Here is a 27,406-nt window from a genome sequence, read left to right as displayed (position 1 = left end):
CACCGAGGAAATCGGTTGGGTTTACCTTCTGAATTATAATTTTTAGGGAGGTGAGTGGCATTGTAGCAAAATTTGTTGATGGAAACGATTGTCCCGGGAGTATTTATAAACAACATGTAAAAGACAACTAGCCACTTTCTGGACAAATGTTTGGGTATTTTTCTTCGCCCCACAACGTGTGATCTTTATTCTTTTACGTGTAAAAAAAACATAAAGGGAAACCCACGAAAAGGAAGCAAACATACACGTTTCAATCATCTATATTTTATATATTAAACAGGGACACATTTTCCTTCACAAAACCACATGTCCCATAATCCAAAATGCCCTGAAAGTGCTAACAACACCGGACAACTCAATTAACTTCCCGTTAAAATAAAATTAAGGAAAATCCCAAATATTTAAATAACCGAACGAGACACCGACATGCCACCGGGGTGCTGGTGCAGCGGGGGCTGCACAGCCCACATCTGAGCAAGCACAGCTTCTCCTTCAGGTTGGTACCGAGGAAAACCCCAGCCCTCCCCTGGAGATGTGGAGCCTCCGCCGCGCTCCCAGAGCATTTGCCAGCCAGCAGCTCAACCCAAAGAAAAAAAAAAAAAAAAAAAAAAAGTAATTTACCTGGAAATTAAAACCACTTCCCTGGCAGGAAGATAAAGGCAAAGCGAGCACGGACGGTGACTGCTCTATCTGACTGTAATACGGAGCTCAGAGAGGCGTTGGGGCAGATGCAGGCGGGGGGAACAGGAGCCAAACGTGGGACCAGCTCTGGGGCTGTTTGAGAGGAAAAGAAAAGTCTCCGGAAGGTGCTTCACACCTGGAAGCCGTGAAGGAATCAGGCTGCCGATGCAGGTGGTTCTCCAAGCTGTAGAAAATCTCTTTTGCTCGCTGGGATGGCGATTGCTCCGAGCAGCCCTGCCAGGGTCGAGTTACTGGTGACGCTCCCCGCTTCCCTTCCCCATCTCGGAATTAAATAAACAGTAATTTTGGTCTTACCTGTTTCTTTAGAGGGCGTTTCTACAATTCATATTTTTTGTAGTATATATGTGCCCTGGAAGCTCTGCCCGGGATCAAACGCGACCTACCGCGGGGCGGGGGGAGGCGGCGAGCACCAGCCCGGCTCGCTGGTGCCTTGGAAGAGTGAGGGGGGTTCATGGGGCTGGGGGCGAGGCTGCCCTCTCGGTAACGACAACATGCTGGTACGGGTATACAGTTATTTTTAAATCGAGGTAATTCTGGGGAACGGAGAAAAGTCCAATATTTCGAAGGGAAGGGAAAAATTAAAGGAAACTCGCCTTTTTTTTTTTTTTGTGCTCTCCCCCATCAGGCAAAGCTCAGGCTTGGGGCGATGCTGGGGGGAAGCCGGCGGTACCGCGGGGCCCCTGGCCCCCTCCGGGGCATCGCTGCCTTCACCCCGGGGAGGGGATTCCTCCCGCATCACCACCTCCTGCCAAAAACGTGACCCCCTTCCCTCTGGGCTCCGGCGTTACTCAAGGCTGGGGGGGGGTGTAGGGGCGACTTTTGGGGCCGGGGCTGGGGCAAAGCCTCCCCGGAGAGGCAGGTTAGCCCGGGCCGGGCCCCGGCGCTCCTAGAGGCGGTGGGGGCCGGTGCAGGTGTCCCCGTCCTCCAGGATGTCCACCTCGTCCTCGGGGTCCTGGAGAAGGAAGGGGCCGGGGGGGCCCTTGCGGGGCTCGGCCCCGGCCGCCTCGGGCAGCTCAGGCTCGGGGGAGCTCTGCTCCCGGCTCTCCTCGCCGCCCGGGTGCTTGGGGTCGTCCTGGGTTTTCCGCAGCTGCTTTTTGTGCTTCATCCGCCGGTTCTGGAACCAGGTTTTCACCTGAGGAGAGCAGGAGGGAGGGAGGGGGACAAAAAGGAAAAAAATGAATAAAAATTAAAATAGAAGTTGGGGATGCTGCATGGGATAAGGGGTGGGGAGAGGTGCCAGACCCCTTCCCGGGGGGTCCCCGCCGCCCCGGTACCTGGGTCTCGGAGAGGCTGAGGGCCGTGGCCAGCTCCACCCGCTCGGGCGTGGAGAGGTAGCGCTGGATCTCAAACCTCTTCTCCAGGCCGGAGAGCTGCGAGTCGGAGAAAACGGTGCGGGCTTTGCGGCGGCGGCAGTGCTTCCCCGGCAGCTCGGCGTGAGCGTGGTGCTGGAAAAGGGCTGGCACCGGCACTCCTGGGGGGGGACACACGGCGGAGACCCGGGCTGCGGGCGGGCAAGGAGCCGGGGCCGGAGCCGCCCGGGGGCTTCGGCCCTCTGCGGCCCCCAGGTGGGCTGGAGCGGTTCGGGGGTGGGCTCTCCCCCTGCCTCTTTTTTTTTTAAAATTATTTCGTTTATTTCGTTTTTGAGGTCGTTTTATTGCCCACCCCAGCAAGGCAAAGGCACGTCGGGGCAGCGCCCGCAGCCTTCCCACGGCCGCGGCGGCCAGGCGAGGCTGGCAGGGAAACCTTCACCCTCCCGACAATTAAACCACAACGAAATGGACGCGGAAGAACTCAGGGGAGCTGTGGAAAAGGCTGGGAGAAGAGTGGGCAGGAGGAGAGAGGTCCTCCCGGACACGCCGTGCACAATTTGGGCTGCCCCGTGGGAAACTTCGGAGGAGGGTTTCCTGCCAGAGCAAGGAACGGGGCTGGGAAGGGCTGAGCGCGGATCCCTGCGCCGGCAGAGCCCCGGGCTCCGGCCGGGCGGGGGGGACCCTCCCCCAGCCCCGGGGAGGGGAGCCGGCACAGCCCGGCAGTGCTGCTGGAGGGGGCAAAGCGAAGCCCGGTCACCGTTTGGAGGGACAACGCACGGAAGAAGCAATGTTATCGGTGCAAAAATAAAAATAACTTTTAAAAAAATTAAAGGCAAAGAGAGGGAGAAGGAAACCCTCAAGATCTCGGGCAATCGAGCGAACGATAAGCTGCAGCGCGGTGGGCTCCTTTCCACCATAAGGACGCTCGCCGGGGGCTGCGGCCGGCGGGGCTCGGGCAGCCGGGGCTGCCCCGCGGCCAGGGGCGCTCCGAGGGCGGCTGGTGGCTCCTGCCCCGGGGCGGGACGCAGCCACGATTTCGGTGAAGGATGCAGAAAGGTGCCCCGCCGCCCCAGAGGGGCTTGTCTTTCACTGCTGCAGCATGTCCCGTCCGGGGCTGCGGGCTCTTGTCCCCACCCAGGTCCCCACCTCGACGCCACCTGGCCACAAACTCCGCAGGTTCCTCCTGCGAAGGGCTGCACTTACCCGAGGTGGTGAGAAAGTAGGGGTGGTGGTGATGCTCCGGCTTGTGCAGGGCAGGGTGCGGGTGGGGCGCCAGGAGGGTCGGGGCTGGCATCAGGGGGTACCCATAGTCCAAGAGGGGGACGCGGGAGGCCAAGGAGCCGGGGAAGTGCTCGGGGGGCACCTCCCGCAAGGGCTTGGGCTTGTGCAGCAGAATATCCTCGATGAAGAAGGAGGTGGGCCTGGGCGTGGAGACGGGGTGCACGGGCGAGGTGAAGTTGAGGTTCATTTCGGTTGTTCCCCCTCCTCGGGCAGCGGGGAAGGGAGCGAGCCGGGCTGAGCGCCGGCTGCCGCGGGAGAGAGGGCGGCCGGCGGCACCTCCCGGGGCCGAAGATAATAAATACAAATAATGGTAATAAATAAATAACAATTTTTTAAAAAATCCGGAGCGAAAATAAATAATAATAATTTAAAAATATATATTCCCTCAGCCAAAAATAAACTGAAAGAGCCGGGGGATGCGAGGCGGGTGGGTTTGGGCTGCGCGGGGAGATGCGCGCCTTTGAGGCGCAGTGGGAAGGGGGCTCTCCAGCGAGCCAATGGCGATCGGGCGGGCGGGGGGACGGGTCCCCCGGGCCACCCAAACCACCGCGGAGGGGGCGCGGAGCGGACGCGGAGCCGCTCCGGTGCCGCGCAGTCTCCCCCGCGCAGCGCAGCGCGGCAGCCCTCAGCCCCGGTCCCAGCGGCGGGGTTGGGGCGTTTTCCCAAACATGAGGGTTTTCTCTTTTTTTTAAAAAAAAAAGCAAAAACTTGGGGGAAAAAAAATAGTGGCACTTTCCCGACCTGTCCCACGCTCCGCTCCTAACCTGTCCCCCTGCACGCAGCTTGTGTCTTTGCGCTCCGGTTATCACCCCGTTGGGGTTTTGTTCCCATCCATTCCCCGCTCAGGGTTGTGCTAACACGTCTTTTCTTTTTTCTTTTTTTTTTTTTTTTGGTCTTTCCTCTGTTTGTCTTTTTTTTTCACCCCCTCCCTAATCTGTAACATTCATTTCCCCGGCGTCAATTTGCTAAAATGAGGGTGATATACCACATCATAGCGGAGATAATTTCGGTTCGCATCTCAGAAAATTGCTCTAATTATTGATGTTAAACTCAGGGAAATTAAAAGAAGGCACTTCTCCTTCATCTCCTGATTTTAAGCTCTAATTTGTTGAAATCGAGTTGTCATCACAATTCCAATCACTAGCGTTAATAGTAAAAGTGTTCTAATAGAGCCAGAATTCGCGCAACCCATGCTATTAGATAATTAAGAAAGATGTTAGAAAGGCAAGTGCTAATCCTTGGGCACACGGACAGCATTTCCATCTGATCCAGCAGGTAGAACAAATTAATTACCACAATCAATTAGTCCTAAAAGTACAGTTCTCAGGGAAGTGTAAGCCACGTCTTCCATATGGATGAGCTGGTAAATGGTAAATAGATGAGGAAAAAACCTTTGAAAGAATAGAAATGGCAATCGTCCGGTTTTAATGAAGCTGGAACTCGGAGCGCTCGAGTTTTCCAGCGGTGCCGTCTATTCTCCGCCGGGCTCGGCCACGCGTGGGCGAGGGCACGGGCAGAGCAGCGGATCGCGCCCGCTCGGGGCTTGAAGAACAATTAGTTATAACGCGTGGGAACTTTAAAAATACACATGCGGCTCCTTCCTCCGTGCCACCGGGCCAAAATTTCGCGGGGGGGACCAGGGAGCTCCCCGTCTCACCGGGAAAACCCACGGGAGAGGTTTTCTCTCTATATTCATATATACAGGGAATATATATATATTTTCCCTCTATATATAGACAGGGAATATATATACACTCTATATATACACTTCGTTTTACAGGGGTAGTGCCCACGCGCGGGCAGGAACCACTGCGCTCATCACGCACATAAGCGACATACATATATATATATATTGCTTATATATGTGTATATATATATGTGCCGCAGTATGGTGCGGGTGCGCTGCTGCCCCGAGGGAGCGCAGGGCTGCGGGAAAGGCTCTCTGCAGCCCGCGGAAAGCTCCGCGCTGCCCGGCGGAGACTGCGCTCCTGCCACCGCGGAGCCGCCTCTCCTGGTGCTGCCGGCAAAACTCCCTCTTTTTCTCCAGGAAGAAATGAAAAAAAAAAAAAGAAAAATCTGTTGCAGCATCCCCTCCTGAAACGCCCATTTCGGCATCAGCCCGGGATTTTGGCCGGGGGTTTAAAAACACAACAGGCTAACAACTTTCTCTGAGGAGCAAATGAGTAAGCAGATGAATTAACAGTGATGAAACGGGTCTAATGCCCGACTTGTTAACGGAGGGAGCTCAGCCAGGGGCGTGTAAGCCGCTTGACTGGCCATTTCATCAGCTGAGATTGCTTCTCCGGGAGGGCTGGGGCTTTACTCATCACTAGCAGAGATATATATATATATTTTTAAAGCAGATCTGAAAGACTAAAGACTTGTTACTTCAGCCAGATTGTGTCACAGCTCTAGGACTCAACCAAGAGCTTGCTTACCTGACAGCCACATCGAGAGGGGCTGCTTTTCGCAGTCCCTCTTTATTTAGGGTACAGTTGGGGAGGGGGGAATGGGGCCGCTGTCTTGGTGACACCCTGAAGCAACAGCAGCAAAACCCGGCCCCAAACCGGGCAGTGGCACTTCAGGCACCGCAGCCTCTCCCTGGTGCTAATTCAAGGGCAAGAGGCAGAGGTGATAACCCCCCGGCTGTGGAGAAGCCCCCTGAGAGGAAGGTAACCCCCAGGAAGGGGGCACCTCTGCGCTGCTGTCCTCGCACCAGGGATTTGTTAAATTGAACATCTCACAGCTTTTTGTGACAAGGAGGGGGTGCCAGGTGCTTCCCACTGTCGGTGGGCGGTGTTGGCAGCGTGGCCTCTTTGCCCTACAAGCCTCTTACCTATTTTCCCCTTTCGTCCCCCTTCTGCAGGTCCCCACGGTGATGGGCACCCAGCAGTATGTATCTCACCCTGGGACCCCCAAATACTCCCAGCCCCGGCTGCACCCTTGGCCTCCCCGAGGACCAGCCCTCAGATCAGAGATCAGCCCTTTTTTCTGGCTGGCCAGACATATGCACATAAGAGATATTCCTATGTATTTTTGCATACCCACACAATTCTATTTGCTGCCAAATTCATGGGTGAGTTGGGTGTCCAAAGAGACCCCCGTGGCCTCCTCTCAGTGGAGTGCGGTCCCCTGTTGAGGTGGTCCCACAGATTTTGCAAAAACTGCCCTAAACCTGGTGAGAAGCTGAGGTCTCACTGGGCCAAGGGACACATCTAGGAGAGAAAATGAGAGGGACTGGGGTCATTGCAAGGTAGGGAGAAGCGGCAGGTTTGGCTGTTTTACTCACTGTGTATTTCCCTGCCCATGGCAGGGGGACCAGAATTGCCCCTCGACGCTGTGCCCTTGCATCCTTCCCTGAACACCTCGTGGCACTGCGTAACATCTCAGCCTGCAACCCAAAACGATTCAGACCTCCTCCAGAGGCACGTGTCTGTGCACCCAGGTGGCCACACTACTGTGGAGTTTGTTCATTGTTTCTTCAATAAAATAAAATTATTTCTACAGGCTCAAAGAGCTTTATAAACTTTATTGGTAGCGATGCATGCATATCCCCCTCATGTATGTATACGCACACCCCCCCGTCATGATTTAGTAACATACATGATACACATGTGCTTTGCTTACATAAACACCAGTTGTCATTACTTACAGACTTAAGATCATTTGAAGGTATTATGGGGAAATTTTGCCCAGGAAAACAGAAATTTATGTGACTTAAAACCTCAGGGGTCATTTAAAAGGTCAGTGCGGCTACATTGATGTTAGTAGCTTTATTTCAGTGTGTTGCATTAGGGGTAAATTTGGTGCAGTTTAAAAATACATGCACTTACCTTCCTGTGGCTCTTGAAGAGGTAAGGTAGCTTGGGAGCCCAGCCTTTTCATGCCTTTCAAGACAAAACCACTCAAAAAGGGAGGGTTAAATTAAAAACAGACAGCCTTGATGGGATCAAAATGGGAGCCTGCCTGCAGGAAAGAGGTCTGAAGAGCTCAGTTTGAGTAGCCACACACGTAACAGAGAGAGGTCTTCTGAACACAAAGCATGGCTTAATGGAGAATGTTCCATGCATGATGCTTCAGGCAAAACCACTCCCCACCCCGAAGGAGTGGGGTGCATCTGCCCAGAGGCTCGCTGGATGCTGCTGGTGAGAGGGAAAAACACTTCTATGCTTCACTGCAGCCGCTTTCCCCACCTGCATCCCATCTGCCTTTGCCTACATGTACCCTTTCTCCTCAGGCCTCCAAGACCTGTCTCACCTGGCACCCAACCCTGCCTCCTACCACCCTGCAAACTCACCGTGGAAAATCGTGGCTCCCAGGAGCAGTGATACTGTGCTCATCATGAGAGATTTTAACTGACATGCCATAAAGGCAGCGGTGGGAAGCCCCTTCAGTACCAAGTTAGGTCTGCACTAGGAGCTTTTGCTGGCATTTCAGATAATATTTTAAGGTTGGCAACGCTCTAGTATGCCTTGACACCAGCTCAAGTTTAGGAGGGCTTGGTGGATTGGCTTTGAGGTCAAGTGCTGCCTAAAACAACAGGCCCTGTTGTCTCAGGATGGAGAGTGCAAATGACAGGGCTGAGAGAGGGTGGGAGGGGAAAGAAAGTGTCAGAGAAGAGTTTTACCTCCTTACCGGGGTTGATGGCAGCACCAGGAGAAGATCCAGCCAGGTCTTCCAAGGCTTGTAACTCTGCCACCTCTTGGCTTTTTCTGCCTCGAAAATACGTCATCCTGCAGCCCACGGACTGGCACTCTGCTTCGTTTGTAGCTGAGATGAAGAGAAGGCGACAGAATGAGACATAAAGAAGTAATCAGCCTGTTAATTTTACTCCAAGACAACAAACACTCAGGTTAAAAGCTGGGTCTGTGTTATTCTAACAGAATCACTGAATTTACCCACAAACATCACGGTAATTTCAGGGCCACAATTTTAGGTAAAAAGCACAGAGAAGGATGGAAGTGTTGCTGATGCGATAGGACCACATTAAGAGGTGATGGATACAGGAAGGTACTTTCGAGGCTTGTATCACTACCAATAACTGCAAGATTTTCTGTGAGAAGAAGTGATATGGCACCAATGACGGGCAAAAATTGTTTCAGAGAGTAAAAGCTTGGACTGTAGCTTCCTTACACAACTCCCAAACCCAGCTATCTATGCATGGGCTCAGGGACTTCATTCCTAAATCCAGAATGAATTTTGGCTCTGTACTGAAAATGTCCCTCATCATCTGATAATCCTGAACATTTCTGAAGGCGGGGTGCTTACATAAAGAAAATGAAAATATTGACATTGACAGGTTTGGTCTAAACACTTCCCCTAAAATAGTGACTCTTATTAACTAAGGATCTTTTTAATTATCTAATACTTGTATTCCACTTCAGCAGGATTATCTGTGCTGTTCCAAAACACAGCAAGATTATTCTTGCTTGCTTTCTTTCTTTCTGGAATGAGTCAGAAATGGGGAAGGAGGCTTAGAAGTTTCCCTGGGACCTGCTTTCAATTAGTCTTCTCTTCATTTGGTTACATATCAATTCCTCCTCATCGTGTGACCAACCCATGGGCATTGCTTGCTCCCTCGAGGAGAAGGTGATTATTTCACCCTAGACCATCTGTACTTTGGGATCTCAGCTAATCCTTTGCTCTCAAAAAATCCATTCTCGCTGCTGTAGTCACTGCTTTGCTGTTGCCTTTAGCACATTAATGCTTATTCGTTTTCTTTCATTCCAGCTGTGTAACAATCATCTGCACATCTCAACATTTTGATTCACTTGTTTGCACTAATGACTCAAAACCTCCCTTGTTGCTCTGATTTCATGACGTATGAACCTTGTACGTCTTTGCTTTTAACCTTCGGGGCAGGATAATCCTCTTTTTCCCTTTCGTATCCATTCAACCTTTATTTTACTCCCCTTGTTTTCCTACTCTTCTTTGTGTTTTCCCTCTGATTATTTGTCATACTCTTTCTGCAGCTCCAGGTTCCTCATGAAAACCTCATATGCCTTTTCTACTTAGAGGAATACTTATATATAAACCCTGAGTCTCAGGCTGGCGTAAGTCAGGAGTAACTTATATAAACCAATGGAGCATATAAATCTACATGACGCAAATGCTTTGATTCTTTTCAATTCCACTCTTTACTTTTCAACTTTAAAGTCTCTCATTTTGAAGCCTTAAAAACACAAAGCACGCAAATGATGCACTCCAAGGTCAGAGGAAGCTATTATGACCATCCAGTCTGACCTCCTGAATCACACAAGCCAGAGTTTCATCCGGTAACTCCTGTATCAAACTCAGAAAAAACATCCAACGTAGGTAGCCTGTGGAATAAGAATACCAGTTTTCTAACTCATTAAATTATGTTTGATCCATCACAACGTATACAGAGGAAACACGTGTTTATAAACAGGGTGAACGAGCAGCTTTCACTGATCTCTAGATCTCTAGCAAGCCTCTCCATTCTTCTGTATTTATATTTTGACTAGCTCCATTGAAAGTCTGTGATTATTTACAAACTCTACACTAAGCTTTTGTAAATATGATTCCGCCTTCAGTTAAAAGGTCAATCTCTACTAGAGAGATTTTATAAATCACTTAGCACAAGCCTCAACCTACTGGCTTAGTTTTTCCTCCTAGTTTAAATACACAAATTTATCTTACGCTGAGATAGAAGATGTCCACAAGTGACACGTCTTACGTACATCTCTCGCACCATGAGTATCACATGCACAGTGACAGTCACAAACCGATCATTTTGTTAAAAGAAAAGGAATCATTCTTTATTGGAAGGTAATTAAACCTTTTTTTCTTTCATGCTTGCTCCAAACAGATTGCAAAACTAGTTGGACCTAGTTTACGGAAAAGATAACCTTTTTGATGATCAAAGGAGGAGATTGGTTCCATTACTTGCATTAGTCAGAGTTGCCTGTGCTGTGGCCTCCAGAATAAAGGCAGAAATGTACTTTAGAAAGATCTGAGTAAGACACTTTACGCGAAACATTTTTGTATTATATTGCTTCTTGACTGTTTCAGCTTATTCCGTATCTGTGCACTTTATTTTAAGCACTCCAGAAGTGGATGACAGGTCTGGGGTAAAAAGATAGAATCTAGGCGGCATCTCGCAAATGCATCTTCAAATACTGCTCTAAAACTGGAACTTACATTTTGAAATGGTATTTTGTACATTTCCAAGGACGAGGCATTTAAATGGCGATACGATGTAATATAATGTTGTCTAATGTTAAAAACACTTTCTCACATTTGTCCAATGTTATTTTTAAATGGAAATATTAAAATGCCCTAGGTCATCTGAAACAAGTAATGATGCAGGCGGATGCCTTGTAATAAATTAGTATGATAATATTGGCATGATTTTTCCACGCTTCAAAAAATAAACTCAATTTATTTACTTCCACAATATTTGATTCAGTCCAGCTATTTCTTGCTCTTTCTGATATTTTATTTTAATATGATTTCCTGCTACAAAATAAATTGAGGCTTGTACATCCCCCTCTAACTCTCCTCTTTCCCCTTACCATGGTAAGGTTTTAACAGAGCAGCCAATTTCAGTCAAATTGGTTGGACAATTAGCAGCCTCAAACATACTCTTTCCCAAAATGTTCATAACTCAGCGGCTCAACAGAAGGCACTAACTTCATTATTGCCCTGTGGGTCTGATCTGACAAATGTAACTGCACTACGGGATCAGTTTTGCATCTTGTACACATGCTAAAGAATTTTGTATATGGGCTAAACACATTCTGGATAACAAAAAGTCTTATAAGTTTTTCAAGACGTCCCCAATCTGAAGAAAAATCATTACATAGAGAGTTTGGCATTTTTTTTAGAATGGGAGAAGCGATGGAAAACTGCACGGACTTAGAAATATGCTGTGATTTCTTACTTACAAGACGCACAAATTTGATATTTTTTTGGTCTCCATTTAGCTTCCACCCAGCTGGTATTTTTAATAATGAGTTATGGGGTTTCCTATTTCATAAATACGTTATCTTCTCTTCAAAGCTAATGTTAGAAATAATCAGTGCAACGTAATCATCAGGTTCACCAATGCAAAGAAAGTATTTGTTCTCTGCCAAAATCTGCTTTTGTTTTCTTCTGACTTCGGGGGGATTGAGACTTGGCATTCAACAGCCTACAGCCGTCTTTGCAAATTAGTTTGTTATTATACACGGAAAATTAAACCTAGACGTCCAACAGGTCAAGAGCCATAAGCCTGAATGGAGGAAAACAGCAGCACAATTATGGGAAACAACATATCATACAAAATGTCCTCAAAGCTAGGGGAGTATTTTAGAACATTATAAGCTTGTGCATCTTTCTAACAGTCCCAAATAGGAGACGTGCGTGTGCTCACTTTGGGTCTGCTTATCTGTGCGTTGCTGCCCAACTGAGATCAGTACTTGAGTCTCAAAATACGTACAAAAAAGGAGACTTTTCCAGTTTGTACCCTCTGGCAAATGCAATTTCCCTCCCAACACACATTAAATTCATTTAGCCTAGTGCATTTTTAATAGACATTATTCATCTATTACCTTAATGAGCTTGTGGTGAAAGCATATTGCCTCCCAATTTTAACAAAAGCAGGCTAATATTGCTGCAGCTTTCTCCCCTTTTGCCTTCTAAGGCAGCAGCACAGAGGGGGGAAGAAAAAAAGCTATAGAGACAGATAAGGTTTTTATTCTGTGTCACAACACTACATTAAGAATAAAACCTTCCACTTAAACACTTAAATGAAAACATCGAGAAACTAATTTACCATTTGTAACCACATGATTTAAGTAGGAGCAGCTTTAATTTTCTTCCCATTTTCCTCATATTCAATGTGAGCCCACATTAGATTTCACTGGCTCAAATCACAACACTTAAAGCCACTTTCATTTTCTTTTTGATTAAATAATTGAAATTCCTGTCACTGCCTGCACTTTACTAGCACACAAATTTTATGTGTAAAGATAAATACTCTTTCTTTCTCCCTTCCCTGCCTGTAGGCTTTTTTTTTTTCATTTTTTTTCAGTTTAATCTTAAAAGCAGGCAAGGTTTAGTTTATTGATGGTTCCATAAAATGGATCAGTACTCCATTCACCTATTTCATGGAATTATACCGCTCCCATTAAGTGATTGTTTGGAGAAATTATGGAAAGCCATCTTCTCTAATTTAGCTGTCATCGTTGTAAGGTTATTGCTATCCAATCCTAAAAGGACAGGAAGCCTGGTTACTGCTGTGCTGTTCCCTCTCCCACACGCACGTCCATTAATGTCTGAAGCCTTGATTTTTATTGAAGTATTTGTTTCAATTAGGGTAACAAGTTTTATTAATGCTCCCTAATAACTTACTCTGACAAAATTCAAGACACTTTCCATGGCAGCTCGGTGAATGCCCCAGTCAATGCGCAGCATCCCTTGGCACTGCCTGTAATGAGCGCTGGGCTCAAACGCCGCTTCCAGCTCGAGGGAGAAGCACCTGCGGGGCTCACCCACCTCACTGCTTCTAGCACGGCTTGCAGGGCTGCAGCAAAGCCCATGGCTGTTTCTTTTGCTTTTCAACTTAAGCCATAGGAGAGAATTAGCACCTTTTAAAATGCACCTCAGATGGATCTTATCTACCAGCGAGCACGCTGAAGGAGTTGGTGGCACCTTGCTCTCTTCGTCCCACTTGGTCTTGGGCCATGAGGGTGGACAGTTGTCACATCCCCAGGGGACAGGGAGGGTGGAGGTGCTCGAGCAAGGCAGCTTCACGAACCCTGGGCTTCATTATCGTTTCTGGCTTAGACTTTGGAGCTAGTGTGGCCCTGCACAAACCGCTTTGGTCTGGGTCCTCCGAAGGACGGAGGGGTCTAACTCTGATCAACAGGATTTAGATTTGCATACCTTGGTGTTCCTGTGCTTCAGTTCCTTATACATGAAGCAGAGATCATAAAGCCCTCTTGCTTTTTTATTTACTGTGACTGTAAGCAGTTCAAAGGGCTGTCTTGGTACTGGGTGCAGTGGGATCCTGATGAGTCCCAGAGTAAGAGCCTCTCGTGACCCACCAGCAGTGGTGGATATCACGGGTGCTCTGTATTTTTCAGCATCAGCCCCACGATTTAACTCTTAACACCTTTTCGTGACTACTAACTGCAGGATATTCAACACAACATAATAGGTGTTGCCCAAAGACCACAGCAAAAGACCTACAAAAGACATTTCAGTGAATTCAGAGAGACTCTGGAGCCCCTGTTACTTCCTTTATCTAAATTATAAAGGCTCGTATAAAACTTCATGCATCCCCCTTTGCAGGCCCGTGGAAGCAAACAGAGCAGACAGAACCAGGCTGGATCCACACTAGGCTCTGCTGTTTTAATCTGCTTTCCTAAGGCATCAGGTTCCCCTCATCAGGAGGTATTGCAGGGTCATGAAGGATGCAGGAGAGGAGCGAGACTATTAGCACAGTGAGGGATAGGGGATATAGACATAAATCTATACAGAAATGGACTTCCATGAACAACCAGCTTCCATAAGAAACACACATTATGTTTCCCAGCAAGAACCATTTTGCCGTTGCATTGCTGCCAGTTCTCTCCTAATCTGACACTTGGATTTTTCCTGGGCAATGCTTACAGAGTGTAGAGGCCCTTACAGCATCACGTAGGAGAAGCAGCTACCGGGAGGGGTCACGAGGTGCAGGAAGATTTCTTCCTCTTCTGCAGCAGCACAAATAAGAAGGGCAACGTGTGTTGCCTCTAGAGTGAGTTTTTCACTGATGTGAAATGATACAGAGCATGGGCTGACGTGGCTTGAAATGGCAATGGGCAACGCGGGTGTACCTGTATCACCCAGCCGAGCACAACACGAGCTCTGAGAGCCACAAACACCACCAAGAACAAGGGTGTCTCTGCAGGGTTTATAAATGAAGATAGAAATTAGAGTGCAAGTCTAAATCGAGCCAGATTATAAAACTGGCAAAGAGCAGGGTAGTAAAACCGCCCCAATTATATTCCAGCCATGCTAATAGCTTTGGATGAAGGAGGACTGGCAGCCAGCTCAGGAGCTCCCCTAGTCCATCTCCTTGCCCCAAACGTGCCCTGCAATATCTTACTGCCAGCCTCATACCCCCACCAAAGCAGCGACAACTTTGAATTTTGTATAGAGTTCTTTGAGAAAAGGTTTGTGAGCTTTGAAGAGTGTCCCAGTTTTCTAACTCTGTCTGCTGAGCTAGTGGAAGATGCTGCCTTTCACTGCCAGCCTGGCCACGCTTGTCTCATACCATCAGGGAAAATGATAAAGGTGACTTTCATTTTCATACAACACGCCAACCCATTCCACACAATTTAGAAGTCTTCCTGACATTGTTGAATATGCATTTTCTAATGGGGAAAAAACAAAAACAAACTTCCAGAGTTTTGCCACCAGCATTTGCAAGTAAGTTAGGTCCAGAAGTTAGGGACCTTCCTGCAAATAAGGCAATACAATAGGTCAGCCACTGCTTTTAATTCTGAAAGGAGGTCCAAGAAACAGAAGAAAAACATCTTTGTGCTTGCCCCTCCCTTTCCCTCTAACTATTCACCCCAGAGGACATTGTTAACATATAATAACTGGGCATGTCAGAATCAATTAGGCAACTCATAATAAAGCAGATGCTGCTATTGTGAAGACGATGCAGTGAAAGTATGGGTATAGGAAGGCCCCCAGCGCAGCCCGGGCTAAGCAGATATGATGCTAATTGAATTCTTGTTGGCAATTTTTCACCCCTAAATGAACAAGAAAGAGAGGAATCTTAGAGTCTCATCTGTTTAGCTTGTGAACAGGAAAATGTTTTCAAGTCCAGCAAATGAGCAACCTAATCCACAGGGATGTTAACAGGAGGGGCTTCTCTATAAAAAGCAATGCCCCCAAACCCTGATATGATGAGTATGAGTTGTGCCCTGCTCCCACACCACCAGCAGCGATCGGGGAGTTGGTTATTTTATGTAACCTTAAGGAAACTGAGCATTTCTGGGGTTTTTCCTTGTCCAGAGGCTGGAGATCCCACACAAGGCAGTGAGAGGGTTTTTCACGCTGCCATCGCTGCCTAAATTCCAGGGTTAAACCTGCTGGGTATTATTTTTTGGCTAACAGCCTTGCTTTTTATTACTACTGGCACAAAAGAAGTGATTTCTCCACCTCATAGTTATCAATGAGTAATTAAGTCTCTTCTAGTTACCCTATGCCAAGAAGGCCTTTTAAATTAAAATATTTTCCATTTGATTTTGTTAGCTGCTAAAGGAAGATCGGGAAAAATAGGCTAATTACAGCTATCCTAATTAAGCTCCTACAATAACCCATAATTACACCCATATTTATCACCTTTGTGCTGGACACTTTAACCTGTTGTGGTTTGTAATTAGCGTGTCTGTGTCCGGGGCTGCAAGCTAACATCTTCTCTTCTCCAGCTAGAGTTTTGATTGAAAGTGTGGAAACAAACTCTCTGTTTGTGAAACTGTAATTGGGGTAATTTACGAGGCTTTCTTGTTAACAGCAAACCTACCTTAGAGAGCCGGGCTGGGTTTTAGCACACTAGGTGACTCTAAGTGTATTTTATTAAAGAGAAATTGCAGCGTTACTGCTCGAACGTGGCTTTTTTGGAGGAGAGAGGAGAGGCAGAGTTTGATCTCAGAGCAGTACCTGGGCTAACCTGTTCTCAAAGCCTCAGCAGGTCACTGCTTGCATCTAGGGGCCGGTGTTTCAGGGGGTCGAGGCATCACTCACACAGCATCCCTGCTTCACCCCGACTCCACAGCCTGGCACCCCTCAGCCCTCCGGATACCCACACATGGGTAAGCCTATGCTGCACTGACAGCGAGCTGCTGCCCTGCCAGGTGAGCCCAAAATAACAGCCTGCCCAGAGGAGAGGAAAAACACAGTGCTTACAGCTACTCCAGGATCCCCTGCTCTCCGTGCAGCCGCCCACAGGTTTCTTCTTGCTCCTGATGCACGCAGCAAGCGTTCGCCTTCATCCTTGGGTTGGGAAAGTGCAGGATGGGTCAGGAAAGGTGGGCACACCCCAAGCAAACCCCACGTACTCATTCCTATCCTCAGAGGCAACAGAGGGTGGTTAAGGTGTGTAGCTGGACACGGGTAAGCAGGACTAGTTCCAGTTTTCCCAACTTTTACCCTGGTTTTATTCTCCTCTTGCTTTAAAGTGCCATCAGGGTAAGGAGAGCAGAGCTCAGGCACTGCTGTCTACTGAGAAACCCCAGCTTTGCAGGCTTGGCTTCACAGCGTGGAGTCTGTGAGTTTAAAGCACCCCTTGGAAGCAGGACTGGTATTTCCTAAACTCAAACCATGCTGACTGCAAGGGAGAAAAATCTCTTTGCCTCTGGTGCCTGAAGGACTCGCAAGCCCAGGGGAGCTGCTGGTTTTTCCTGGGGAAAAACCCAGTTGCCAGCAGGTACCTGGAGACCCACAGCACAGCTGAGCTGGATATCCCCAGCTCTGAGGAAACACCCTGCCCTGGTGCCTGTCTCTGCAAGCAACCTGAGGGCTCAAAGGCTCCCCTGGTGTAAACTTGCAAAGTAGGTTTGGGGGTTTTTTTGTGGCTAAAATGTTAGTATTTCACAGGCCCGGAGAGCTGTGGTTACAGGAGTGATTCTCAGGGCACTGCAGGGGGAAAACTGCCCTTCCCTAGGTGAAGGATCCCAGACTAAAAAACTCCCTTGCCTCCTGAAAACACCCAACAAGGTGGGCTTTGATTTCTGAATCCTTTATTACAGCCCTTTACTTTCTCTCCTCCATCAGTTGCTCTTCCTCCCTGGGGGGTCTGATAATTTCTGTGGCCTTTCTGCCTTACGTTAAGGGATGCACTTTGGGGTCTGGGTCCCCATCTCAGAATATGGGGCAGGAGGGGGGTGACTGTAAAACCATCCAGCTCACAGGCATAAAAAAGTCTGTGGCTTTCTGGATGGATGAACTCTCCCCTGATAGACTTTGGGAGCTAATATACAACGAGGGGACATGTATGTGCTCTGTGCGCTGTAAAACCAACGCTATTCTGCCTGCCTCACCCAGCTGAGAAAATAAAGTGTCCATGGTTTGTATGCACAGTGAGATAGCAAATGTGTTCAAATAACAAATTGTTGTCTTCTAATAAAAGATCACTCATCTCAAATTGAGGGAGGTGTAAGTCTTTTGAGGACAAAATTCTAGATGAGCCACACAGTCAAAGCCACAGAGACTTCAATCCGTGCCACAATGTTTATTAGTGGTGAAGAAGTTTATTGTAAGACACAAAAAAAGTAAAGAAAAACGCGGGGCGCGATCTTTGCACTGAACAACGCTGCCTGTATGGAAATACTGAGAGGAAGGAAAGAAGAAATTTGTTAAATCATGTCATTTTACTGTTCTGAAATAAAGGGCACCCAGCACTGCCCACACTTACGAGGCCATTCAGAGCTGATTTATCGCTTGAGACCACAGAGACAAAATCAAGCCATTACAACCTTTTAAAAGCTTTCTTGCAACAAACTAAAAATATCCATTGCTGACAGATGCAAGCTGTCAATAAGGAATTTAAGAACTCAGTATGAAGAGTGGAAAGAGTGCAAAGTCTTGATAAACATCTCAAATTGGGTCTTACTCAGTGGGAAACAAGTAGTTTATAGTGGTAATTGTAAAGGGCATTTTACATTGAATCAATTTTAAACCCTTTTTAAAAAGAGACCTTTTTAAGTTAACAGGTGATTTTAATTGGAACCATGGGACTTGCTTCGTGGGAGGTGGGTCGGGTTTTTTTGTTGAGATTTTTTTTTGGAAGCATTCAATATAGGGGAAAATCAATACACTTCCATCAGCATTTGAACTCCTAGAGTCTTGCAAGTTGGATAGTGAAACTAAGCAAGAATTACAGTTGGCTCTGGTTTTGCATGGCTTTTTCTAGCAACTAAATATGTCTCCATCATAACTCCTTAATTGTGAAAGGTGCAAGAGAATTTATCAAGACTGAGTTATCTTAGGATAGAAGTCAGAGTCCTCTGCCACGACCTACTATAAACCAGCATACACGGGAAGGTCCTGGAGAGGGAGGAAGGTTTGCAGACCTGCAGGGAGGGTAAAACAGGGGCGGCAGGAAGGGCAGCAAATGCATCACGCAGCCTACCTCTGGATTCTTCACAACCAGTTAAACGAAAGCTCATCCCTTCGACAAGAACAAGTCTTTGATGGTGCTCCCTTTTGCTAGCTTCAAACAGCTACGGCCCACGAATTTAAAGGTGTCCATTAGAGCACCAACAGAGGAACCAGTGCCGGAGCTGGAGGCTGCTCAGCCGAGAAAGCCAATGCATTACACAGATCGAAAGCTCCTCTTGTAGCTGGGGAAGGAGCCGGCAGAGAAAACTCTGGTCCTGCAATGACTTTCACTGGCCAGGCAGACACTCAGGGTGGAGGGAGAAGCATGGGTTTGCTTCCTGGCTTTGGGTGGAAGAAAAATGTCAAAGGGGAACTGAGAAGTTCCCCAGGGAAATACAGAGCGGGACAGAGCACGGGCAGCCCCGCAGAGCTGGCCACCTTCATGCAGCAGGAGCGTCAGCAGCTCCGGGGATTTTACTGTGATCTTTGCAAGAGACAGTGCATTCCTAAAAGCAACCCTGGAGTTACATCCTGATGTTATCTCGAACAAATAAAAACGTGAAAGTCTCTAAAAGAAGAATTTAGCCCTCCGGGGTGTGGGAAAAAAAGCGTGGAGAAATGGTGTGGCTGAGTGCTAGGAGGAGCTCAAGGAGACACAGCGCTGGGATGGGGCATCCCAGCATCTTCCCTGCGGTCCCACCCTCCCCTTGTCAGGGAAAAGAGAAAAGAGGCCAACTAGGCTGAAGACGTTAGGCATTGCCATGAGTTTATTTACTTTACAGAAGTGTTTGTGTCACAGGAAACACAAAAGCCCCCCCCAAAGTATCAAACCAGCACATATCCTGCTTGCTTGCCCCCATGGAGCTGAAGCCTCTTTTCAAGCAGCCAGGAGCTGTCAGGCTTCAGAGAGCTTCAGCAGGCACTAAAACACCCTGACCGGCTCTCAGGGGCGGCTTTGTAGCCCTCCTGCCCTTCCCTCACCCTGCAGTGACTCCCCTGCACTTGCACACAGAGTATTCCCAAAGCGGTGGGCGACAGCGGCTCCAGAAAGCCGGCGAATGCCTTTCACATCCCGTCAGGGCAGGTGGGGAAACTGAGGCACGGCCGGTGAATCACTGCACGGAGCAGGGAGAAGGCAGCAATCCACCCTCCGCCTCTCCGGCGTCGCGCCCACCCTTCCTCCGTGGAATTGATGTGCTTCTGCCGCGCACTAAGTGATTAGTCTGCGGCTCCGCTGAGTGTAAAGTTATGGAGCGGGAGATCCAATCACAGGCACAACTCCGGCTGCGCCGCAGGCCTATTTGAAAGGGTAAGTGTGCTGCATTTTTTTTCATGCCTGCAACAATCTAGACAAATAGGCTTTTAAATTAAGCAGTGATTTGGAATATAAGTGAGTGCATTTAAGCTGCTAAGAGATGGAAAGATCCTAATGGCTGAAATATTTGTCATATCACAAATAAACTGGCTGTATCGGGAGCTACTAATATAACTAATTTTTACCAAATCCTTCACTGCTCTGTGATAGAAAATGAGGTCAGCACAGGTTGAGGCAACATAAAATGAGCAGCTGCCAGAAGGCAGCACAGAATACTGATAAAGGACTCTGCAGAAACTGTATCGCCTGCCCACAGAAAAAAGGAATCGGTTTGTTCAAATTAAGATACAGCTTTGCCAGAGCATCCAGGGTTTTAATGAAAAGGTGCCAATGAACACAGGCTTTCACTGGATCTGGAACAGAAATGAATACTGAGATACTTCCTCAAAGCCTCCCTGTACCCCTAGACCCGGGGTCTCCCAGTTTTTCCACATTTAATCACGAGGTCTGTGTGACTTTTGAAAGGCACTTGGGTGTCAGAGAGGGCAGGAGTGTGCCCCGGGGCAGCTGATGAGAGTCCCTGAGATTTCTACAGTTCCTTTGATTCCTGCAGGGCTTTCCAGATACAGGAATTAAACCGTGGCTTAATCTGCCACTGACAAGGAGGAAAAGTGAAATGAAGAGGAATTCAGAGGATTTGGCCCACTTTAATAGAAAAACAAGCCCCAAACCCACAGAGATAGTGCCAGGAACAGCTCTTGCACCTCTAGAGGTTCAGGAACCAAGAGCAGCTCCCCGAAATCGCCGTATTCCTGCCATGCCCCCGTGCAGTCCTGTGATAGCAGTACAAGGTGCTCTAAGCTGCCACGTCGAGGATAACTCACCCGGGAGAGAAAGGCAAGTGCTCAGCATCAGAGATGCAGCGACAGACTGTGTTTTGCCTGCCAAGCTTTTGAGGCTGCCTCAAACATTTGGGACCAAGTGGGATGCAGCCATACTCTGGTTATATGAGAAAAACAACATAATTGTTTTCATTCTCATAAAAAAACCCAAGAACATTTTGGAAAGGGAATTTCTTTGCTCCTTTACAGACATGAACAGCCTGTCTGTGAATAAGGGGAGGATTTTGGTCGTAATAATTGGCCCTTTGAGTGAAATAACCCCAAATGAGTGAAAAAAAGGCAAGTAACTTAATTGGTCAAATGGGAAACTGAGGCACAGGGAAACTGAGGCACGAACTGTCTTCCATAAGGGAAGAGACTGAGTGTCTTCTCCAGCGTGGCAGTCTGGGAGTGACTCCACCACGGCAAAAACAGGTCAGGGGGGACCAGGGCGCCCAGTTATTATTTGGGACGATCTGTTAACGCAGACTCACTCACATACAATCCCATCTCCCTGTGCCACGTGAGAGGCCAGCGTCGTGCAGAGCAGCTCTCCCGGGATCGATAGGCAGAGAGCCTGGGCAGGGGAACCGCGACCACTCGGGAGCGTCGGCCAATTTAAGAAAAATAAGATCAACATGGATTAGCAATAAAACTTAAGGCTCGCTGCATTTCCTAAATGGAGTGGTAGAAGGGTTCATATTTGATAACCACTAAATGGTTTAATGAAATAATTATAACCCAGACTCCTGAGCCCGGCCACGATCAATAACTATGAGCTCTAAGCAACAGCATGATCCAAGTTCTGCCATTTTCACAGTGCTCCCCAGCAGGCAGAGTGTGCGACCATAAATGCGATTGACGGTAAAGTTGCATTAAAACAGCCCCATCAAGGGCAATAATAGATTAAAGGCTACCGAGGCGCTGCAGTTGGCTGGTCAATACGCTTTATTTTCTGCATCACCCCCAATTTTGCCACCCTCCCATATACTATTAGTGGGAGTCGATGTGCTGTCAGTGACCAGCCCTGGCAGAAGATGCATTAATGCACGCTCACAAAAGCGGCACACATGGCATTATCACTTCACTCGCTTTCAAATTACAGCCTAATGCTGTCTCCAGGCAGCTTGTGACACGTTAACACGATGTGCGATTGGGTGGTAGCGGGCTAAATATTTCATGCCTAAAGATTTCATCAGAGATTTGATGACAGAAATAAACTACCACCCGGTGGGAAATCATTTTGAATAACAGAATTAGGCATTGTGGGGAAATCGACAGAGAAGGGATGATGATGTGGGACAGTGGAAGAAAGAGCAGAAAAAGCGTGAGGGGAGAAGGAGGGCTGAGCAGAGGGCTTGTACCTTGCTCCCAGATACCAGGCTTAGGTGCTCTGTTGCTGCTTTTAAATGCCAAAGAATCCCCCGTGGTACATGAAACGCAGGCAGATATGCCCAGAGGTTTGCTTTATTTTCTGCCAAAGCTCACAAGCCAGCCCATAACACGTATGCCTGCGTGCACCCCTCTGCCACAGGTTGCATTGCTAGTGGAAAGGGCCTTGAAAACTGAAGGCACGGACTGATCTGAGGACGCAGGGGGCCCTGCCACAGGGCTCCGGGGTCACCCCCAGAAAGCGCTGTAGGGGCAGGAATTGGGGGACCCCAGGAGCTTGCCCAGCCCTGCTGTGCATGGGGAGCGTGGGCTGGGCAGCCCTTTGCAGGCAGGACCCAGAGGGTCACACCTGAGCGCTGCACCCCGAGTGCCCGGGACCTCGACCCCGCTTCCCAGCCAGGCACCCCCAGGGGCCAGGCAGCCCTGGCTTCTCTGCTAGCGAAAGCCTTTATTCAATGCTGACTTGGGCGCTCAGCTCAAAGGCAGCAAACCTATTAATCCTCGCTTTTCCGAGGCCCCAGGACCTCTGCATTGACTGCCTCCTCCAGCAAGCGCTCCTGCCTTTCAGCCTGAACAAAACAGCCACGGAGTCAATCGTGCGATGAAAAAACAGGCACTTGACCAGAGAGAGGAGACAAGTACTGAGGCTCAGCAGCGAGCAGGCTGCTTGGTCTCCTGGTTTAGCTACACTTTACCTTTACAGCAAGTCCTTCTCTAATGGCAATTTCAAATCACAGCTTTGGTTCATGCCCTTTCCTTACAACCAACTGTTGCCCCCCCCCGAACACCCAGCTCTTACTTTTCCTGAGCTATTGTTATTATTTTTGGGTTTTTTTGGGGGGCTGTTCCTAAGGATTATTTGAAAGAGTTAACAGCACCTTTGCAGTTGTTGGGGGTTAGGGAGTTCCCTCTTCAAGGTAAAAAAGTCAAGCACAGCTTGGTTAATTATCCTTAAGGTTACTGCAGGTTATGAACCTGGGTTTACTTGCAAAACATGAGTGTTTAACCCCCAAAAACTGTCTTTCAATAATACTTTCTTCTTCAAGAAACACTAAAAGCTCCTTCAAAGCTCCCTTTCTGTGCTTTTTGTGTAGGAAACAAACCAGGTCTGACTCCCAGAGCAAACACAGCTTCCCCTCCCTCAATAGCAGAGTGCTCAATATTTTATAATAAATCTGTACAAGGAACCCAGAGCTTTTTTCTTACCTCTGCTCCTGGACTCCTGTGTAACTCTTAGGCTGTGGTTTTCCAAGAAGCTGAATTAGGTGCTTGAACAGGGCTGCTTGGAAAAACAGCCTGACTCTGCCCCAGCTTCACCTTCCCACCAGCTAGCAACAATGAAGCTCCCCCCCAGCTGGGTCACTGACTCCAGGAGTAATCTCCTTCAAGCCTAATCTTAAACTGCATACCTCTATCCCAGTTTTATCAAAAAATAAATGCACTCTGTCTCTCTCACATACAAACACAGAGAAATTTGGTAATAACCCCAAAGCAGGAGCTTGTACAGGGGCAACCAGTAACATATTCCTTGCCTGTTCTACAAAACAGCCACAAAACTCTTTAGCTCTGAAAACAGACACCAAAACACTTTGAAAAGGAAAAAAGATTTAATTCACCTTGGTGGAGACACCCAGAAAGCAGTCAGCAGTGTCCAAGAAGACTTCTGAGCTTGTAGAACAAACTCTTAAGTTAATTCCTGCCTTGTGAACAGGCTATGCTGCATGTTTGTGTTACCTGCAAGGGAACCAAGGGTTCCTCCTCAGTGGAACCAAATTCAGCTTCTTCTGGTGAAATACCAAGTAAAAACCCTCCCTTACACCTATTTACTGAGATATTTTTCATGCTTTCCCCTAAAACAGGCAACACTGGTCACTGATACATCTCAGTTTAGCTGGACTTCACTATTTTTTAGTCTCTAAAGCATTTGAGAGTAGCTGCATGGAGAGCTGCCCCCAAACACCAGCATTTCAGACCCCCCCTGCACTTCAGCATAAAACCATGCAGGAAAACTATTCCCTCAGCGTTTCAATACCAAGCAGAGAGGCTTGGAAAAGCTCCTGTGCTCACCACTGAGGCTCCAGTGGGAAGCTGCAAAGCTAAATTCAAACCGAATGGTCTTTCCTTTACAATATTACTGTTACCAGGCTAAAGCAACCTACCAGCTTCAGGAGATGCAACCTGCATGAGACTTTCCAGGGAGGTGAAACCCCAGTAGCTCCTCAGGCTCCCTAAGTAAACTATGAATTAACTTTGCCCTTTCCAGTAAGGCAGGAACCAAAGGAGGTGATTCTTGTGGCCAGCAGTTTCACAGCCCTTAGAATAACTGGGCAGATCTCCTAAAAAAAGAAATAGTTGTACCACAGGGCATGGGAGCTGAGTGGCCCAAGATCAAGGCATTACAATAGCTGCTTGGCTGCAGAATTTGCTAGGTAGGAAAGCTGGGAACCTGAACAGGGGGTTTGCCTCCTGCAGAGCTCTGCTGTTGCTGTCAGACACAGCACTGCTGCTTCTGTTTGCCCCTACACAGACAGATCTTGCTCATCGGTAAAGAAAACAAAGCCGAACGCCCTGCCACTTCGGAAGAAAACAAGATCCACAAAAGATGCACAAAATAAAGTTGTGTAGATGTTACCTGCGTTTGTTTCTTTGCCTCTGTTCTTGCACCCAGGGCAGCAGCATGGCCGGCACACAACAGAGACCTGACAGCTACACAGGTGCTTGCCCTTGACATTAGCCTTACCAGGAACGGCTGTGGAGGATTCCAGCCTGTTACCCAACCCATGCCTAATCAAGAAACACTTGTAACAGAAAAAGAAAAATAGTGAATTTAAGTTTTTTAAAAAAGAAAAAAATGTTAAAAATTGAATTAAAGTTTTTAAGTAAAAGAAAAGGAAAGTATTTTAGTTCAAGAACTTCTCAAATTAGCTATACATTAATGTAAAACCAGTTCCCCTGTTTTGCACACAACTCTTCAGGCTTTTTTGTTGTCATGAATGTAAAAACTCACAATTTTTACACTGTTTTCATTCATTTACTCCACTAAAACTGCCTATGCCCTTGCGCAAGCGCCCATGTCACTGTGAACCCCCACAGCAGCCCCTTCTTGGTCTCAGAACCCCCATGGCCCGACCCTCAGCCTGTACATGTGTTTGTTCGTAATTTACGGTGTAAAACTTCATCCTTTAGCCTGAAAATAGTGGTAGTTTTAAATCACAGCTCTGACAACCCCCAGGAATGCCCCTCTGTAAGAACAATGCTGCCTTTAGCCACTGTTTCTAAAATACCCTAAAATAACACGTTCCAAAACGCATTTTCATTTAACCTTCCCTATAGCAATAAAGGCAGTGCACACTTTTATTGGGAGACGCTGCTAAGGATGGAATTAAATGCCAGAAACATCTTTTATTGGGATTTAATTCAAACTTGGAGAGGGGAACAAAACCACCAAAGTCCCCTCTTTCATTTCATGGTCTCTGCTGCCATCTTGTGTCCAAACTCCGCCAGTGCAGGCGGGGACCCGGTCTTTGGACTGAAAAACTCATCGCAAGGGTGGTGGGATGCTGACCCGGCAGCGTGGGGCTTATTTTCTTCCCTATCCATATTGTAATAAAGTGTAATTCGTGTTTCGGGTACTCCACAGTTATTATTAGGAAATTACAGTGGCCTCCTGGTGAACTGGGATCCAATGCAAAACTTGGGGAGGGCGGGAGAAAAAAAAAAAAAAAAAAAAAGAGGGGGCTCTGTTTCATTTCGTGGTCTCTGCTGCCATCTCGTGGCCAAATGCCGCCGGTGCAGGCGGGACCCTGGTCCTTGGGCAAACCCTGGGCCAAAAAAAAAAAAAAAAAAAAAAAAAAAATCGCAAGGGTGGTGGGATGCTGACCCGGCAGCGTGGGGCTTATTTTCTTCCCTATGTTGTAAGAAAGTGCAATTCGTGTTTGGGTTATTCCCCAGTTATTGATAGGAAATTACAGTGGCCTCCTGGTAAACTGCGATCTAATGTAAAACTTGGGGAGGGCAGGAGAAAAAGGGGGGGGGGGGGGGGTCCCCCTGTTTCATTTCATGGTCTCTGCTGCCATCTCGTGGCCAAACGCCGCCAGTGCAGGCGGGACCCTGGTCTGTGGGCAAACCCTGGGCTGAAAACGCATCACCAGGCTGGTGGGATGCTGACCCGGCAGCGTGAGCGCCCCCCTTCCCCCCCCCCCATATTGTAAGAAAGTGTAATTCGTGTTTGGGGTATTCCCCAGTTATTGTTAGGAAATTACAGTGGCCTCCTGGCAATGCAAAGGGCAGCGCAGCGAGCGTGGGGTCACAAAGGGACAGGCCTGTCGTCACTGTCCTACACTGGTGTCACCCCCTGCGCTGCCTTTGGCTGGGATAGAGCTGATTCCTTCACACCTATTGAACTTTATTCCTTCCTTAACTATTAAACGGTCTTTATGTCAAGTCACGAGTTTTCTCTTTTACCCTTCTGATTCTCCCCCCCATTCCCACCCGGGGGGCAGTGAGCAAGCGGCTGTGTGGGGCTGAGATGCTGCCTGGGGTTCAACCACAACCCCCACGTAGCAGATGAAGGTGGATGCAGCTTTTCTGGATTTTTAGAAGGGCTTTTGATGGCGTCCCTCGTAGTGTCCTTCTGGACAAGTTGTCCAGCTTACAGTGAGCAGGTACACGGTGCGCTGGTGGAGAACTGGCTGAACAGGAGGGCTCAAAGGGTTGTAAGTGAATGGGGCTACATCTGGAGTCACCAGTGGTGTTCCTCAGGGCACCATTCTTGGTGCTGTTCAATATTCATATCAATTATCTCGACATGGGAGGTGAGCACACCCTTAGTCAGTGTGCTGATGGTGCTGTACTGGGAGGTGCCGTGGACTCTCCGGTGGGACAGGAGGCGTTGCAGAGGGATCTAGATAGATTGGAGCACTGGACAATCATTAATGGCATGGAATTTAGTAAGTCCAAGTGCTGCATTCTACACCTGGGACAGAGTAATGCTGGACACAAGTATAAATTGGGAGAGGAGTGGCTGGAGAGCAGCCCCGCAGAAGGGGATCTGGGGGTGCTGGGGGGCAGCAGGCTCGAGAGGAGTAAACTGCATCCTGGGGTCATCAAACACGGCCTCACCAGCCAGTAAAAAGTGATTATCCCCCATATTCAGTGTTGGTGCAGCCTCTCCTCAAGTGCTGTGTGGAGTTCTGGGCCCACAACTTAAAAATGATGTGAAGGGGCTGGACTGTGTCCAGCGGAGGGCAACGGAGCTGGTGACGGGGCCAGAGCGCGGCTGCGAGGAGCGGCCGAGGGCTCTGGGTCTGTCTGGTTTGGAGAAAAGGAGGAGGCTGAGGGGCGACTTCATTGAGGGGACATGGAGAGGGAGGCGCTGGTCTGTTCTCCCTGGGATCCAGAGGCAGGACACATGGGAACGGCTCAAA

General features: G+C 48.2%; 1 protein-coding gene across 1 annotated transcript; it reads right to left on the bottom strand.

Moving 5' to 3' along the window:
* Positions 1–1,588: 1,588 nt before the first annotated feature.
* On the bottom strand, positions 1,589–3,480 carry BSX (brain specific homeobox). Its single transcript, XM_068418461.1, has 3 exons — positions 3,216–3,480; positions 1,977–2,173; positions 1,589–1,834 (listed from the first exon to the last, which is right to left on the bottom strand). The coding sequence occupies exons 1-3, from the start codon at positions 3,478–3,480 to the stop codon at positions 1,589–1,591; spliced, it is 708 nt and encodes a 235-aa protein (XP_068274562.1).
* Positions 3,481–27,406: the final 23,926 nt, after the last annotated feature.

The sequence above is a fragment of the Nyctibius grandis genome, chromosome 25 (genome assembly GCF_013368605.1).
Source record: "Nyctibius grandis isolate bNycGra1 chromosome 25, bNycGra1.pri, whole genome shotgun sequence".
Lineage (NCBI taxonomy): Eukaryota > Metazoa > Chordata > Aves > Nyctibiiformes > Nyctibiidae > Nyctibius > Nyctibius grandis.
The sequence above is the reverse complement of the archived record's forward strand: the minus strand, read 5'-3'. Positions and strand labels throughout refer to the sequence as shown.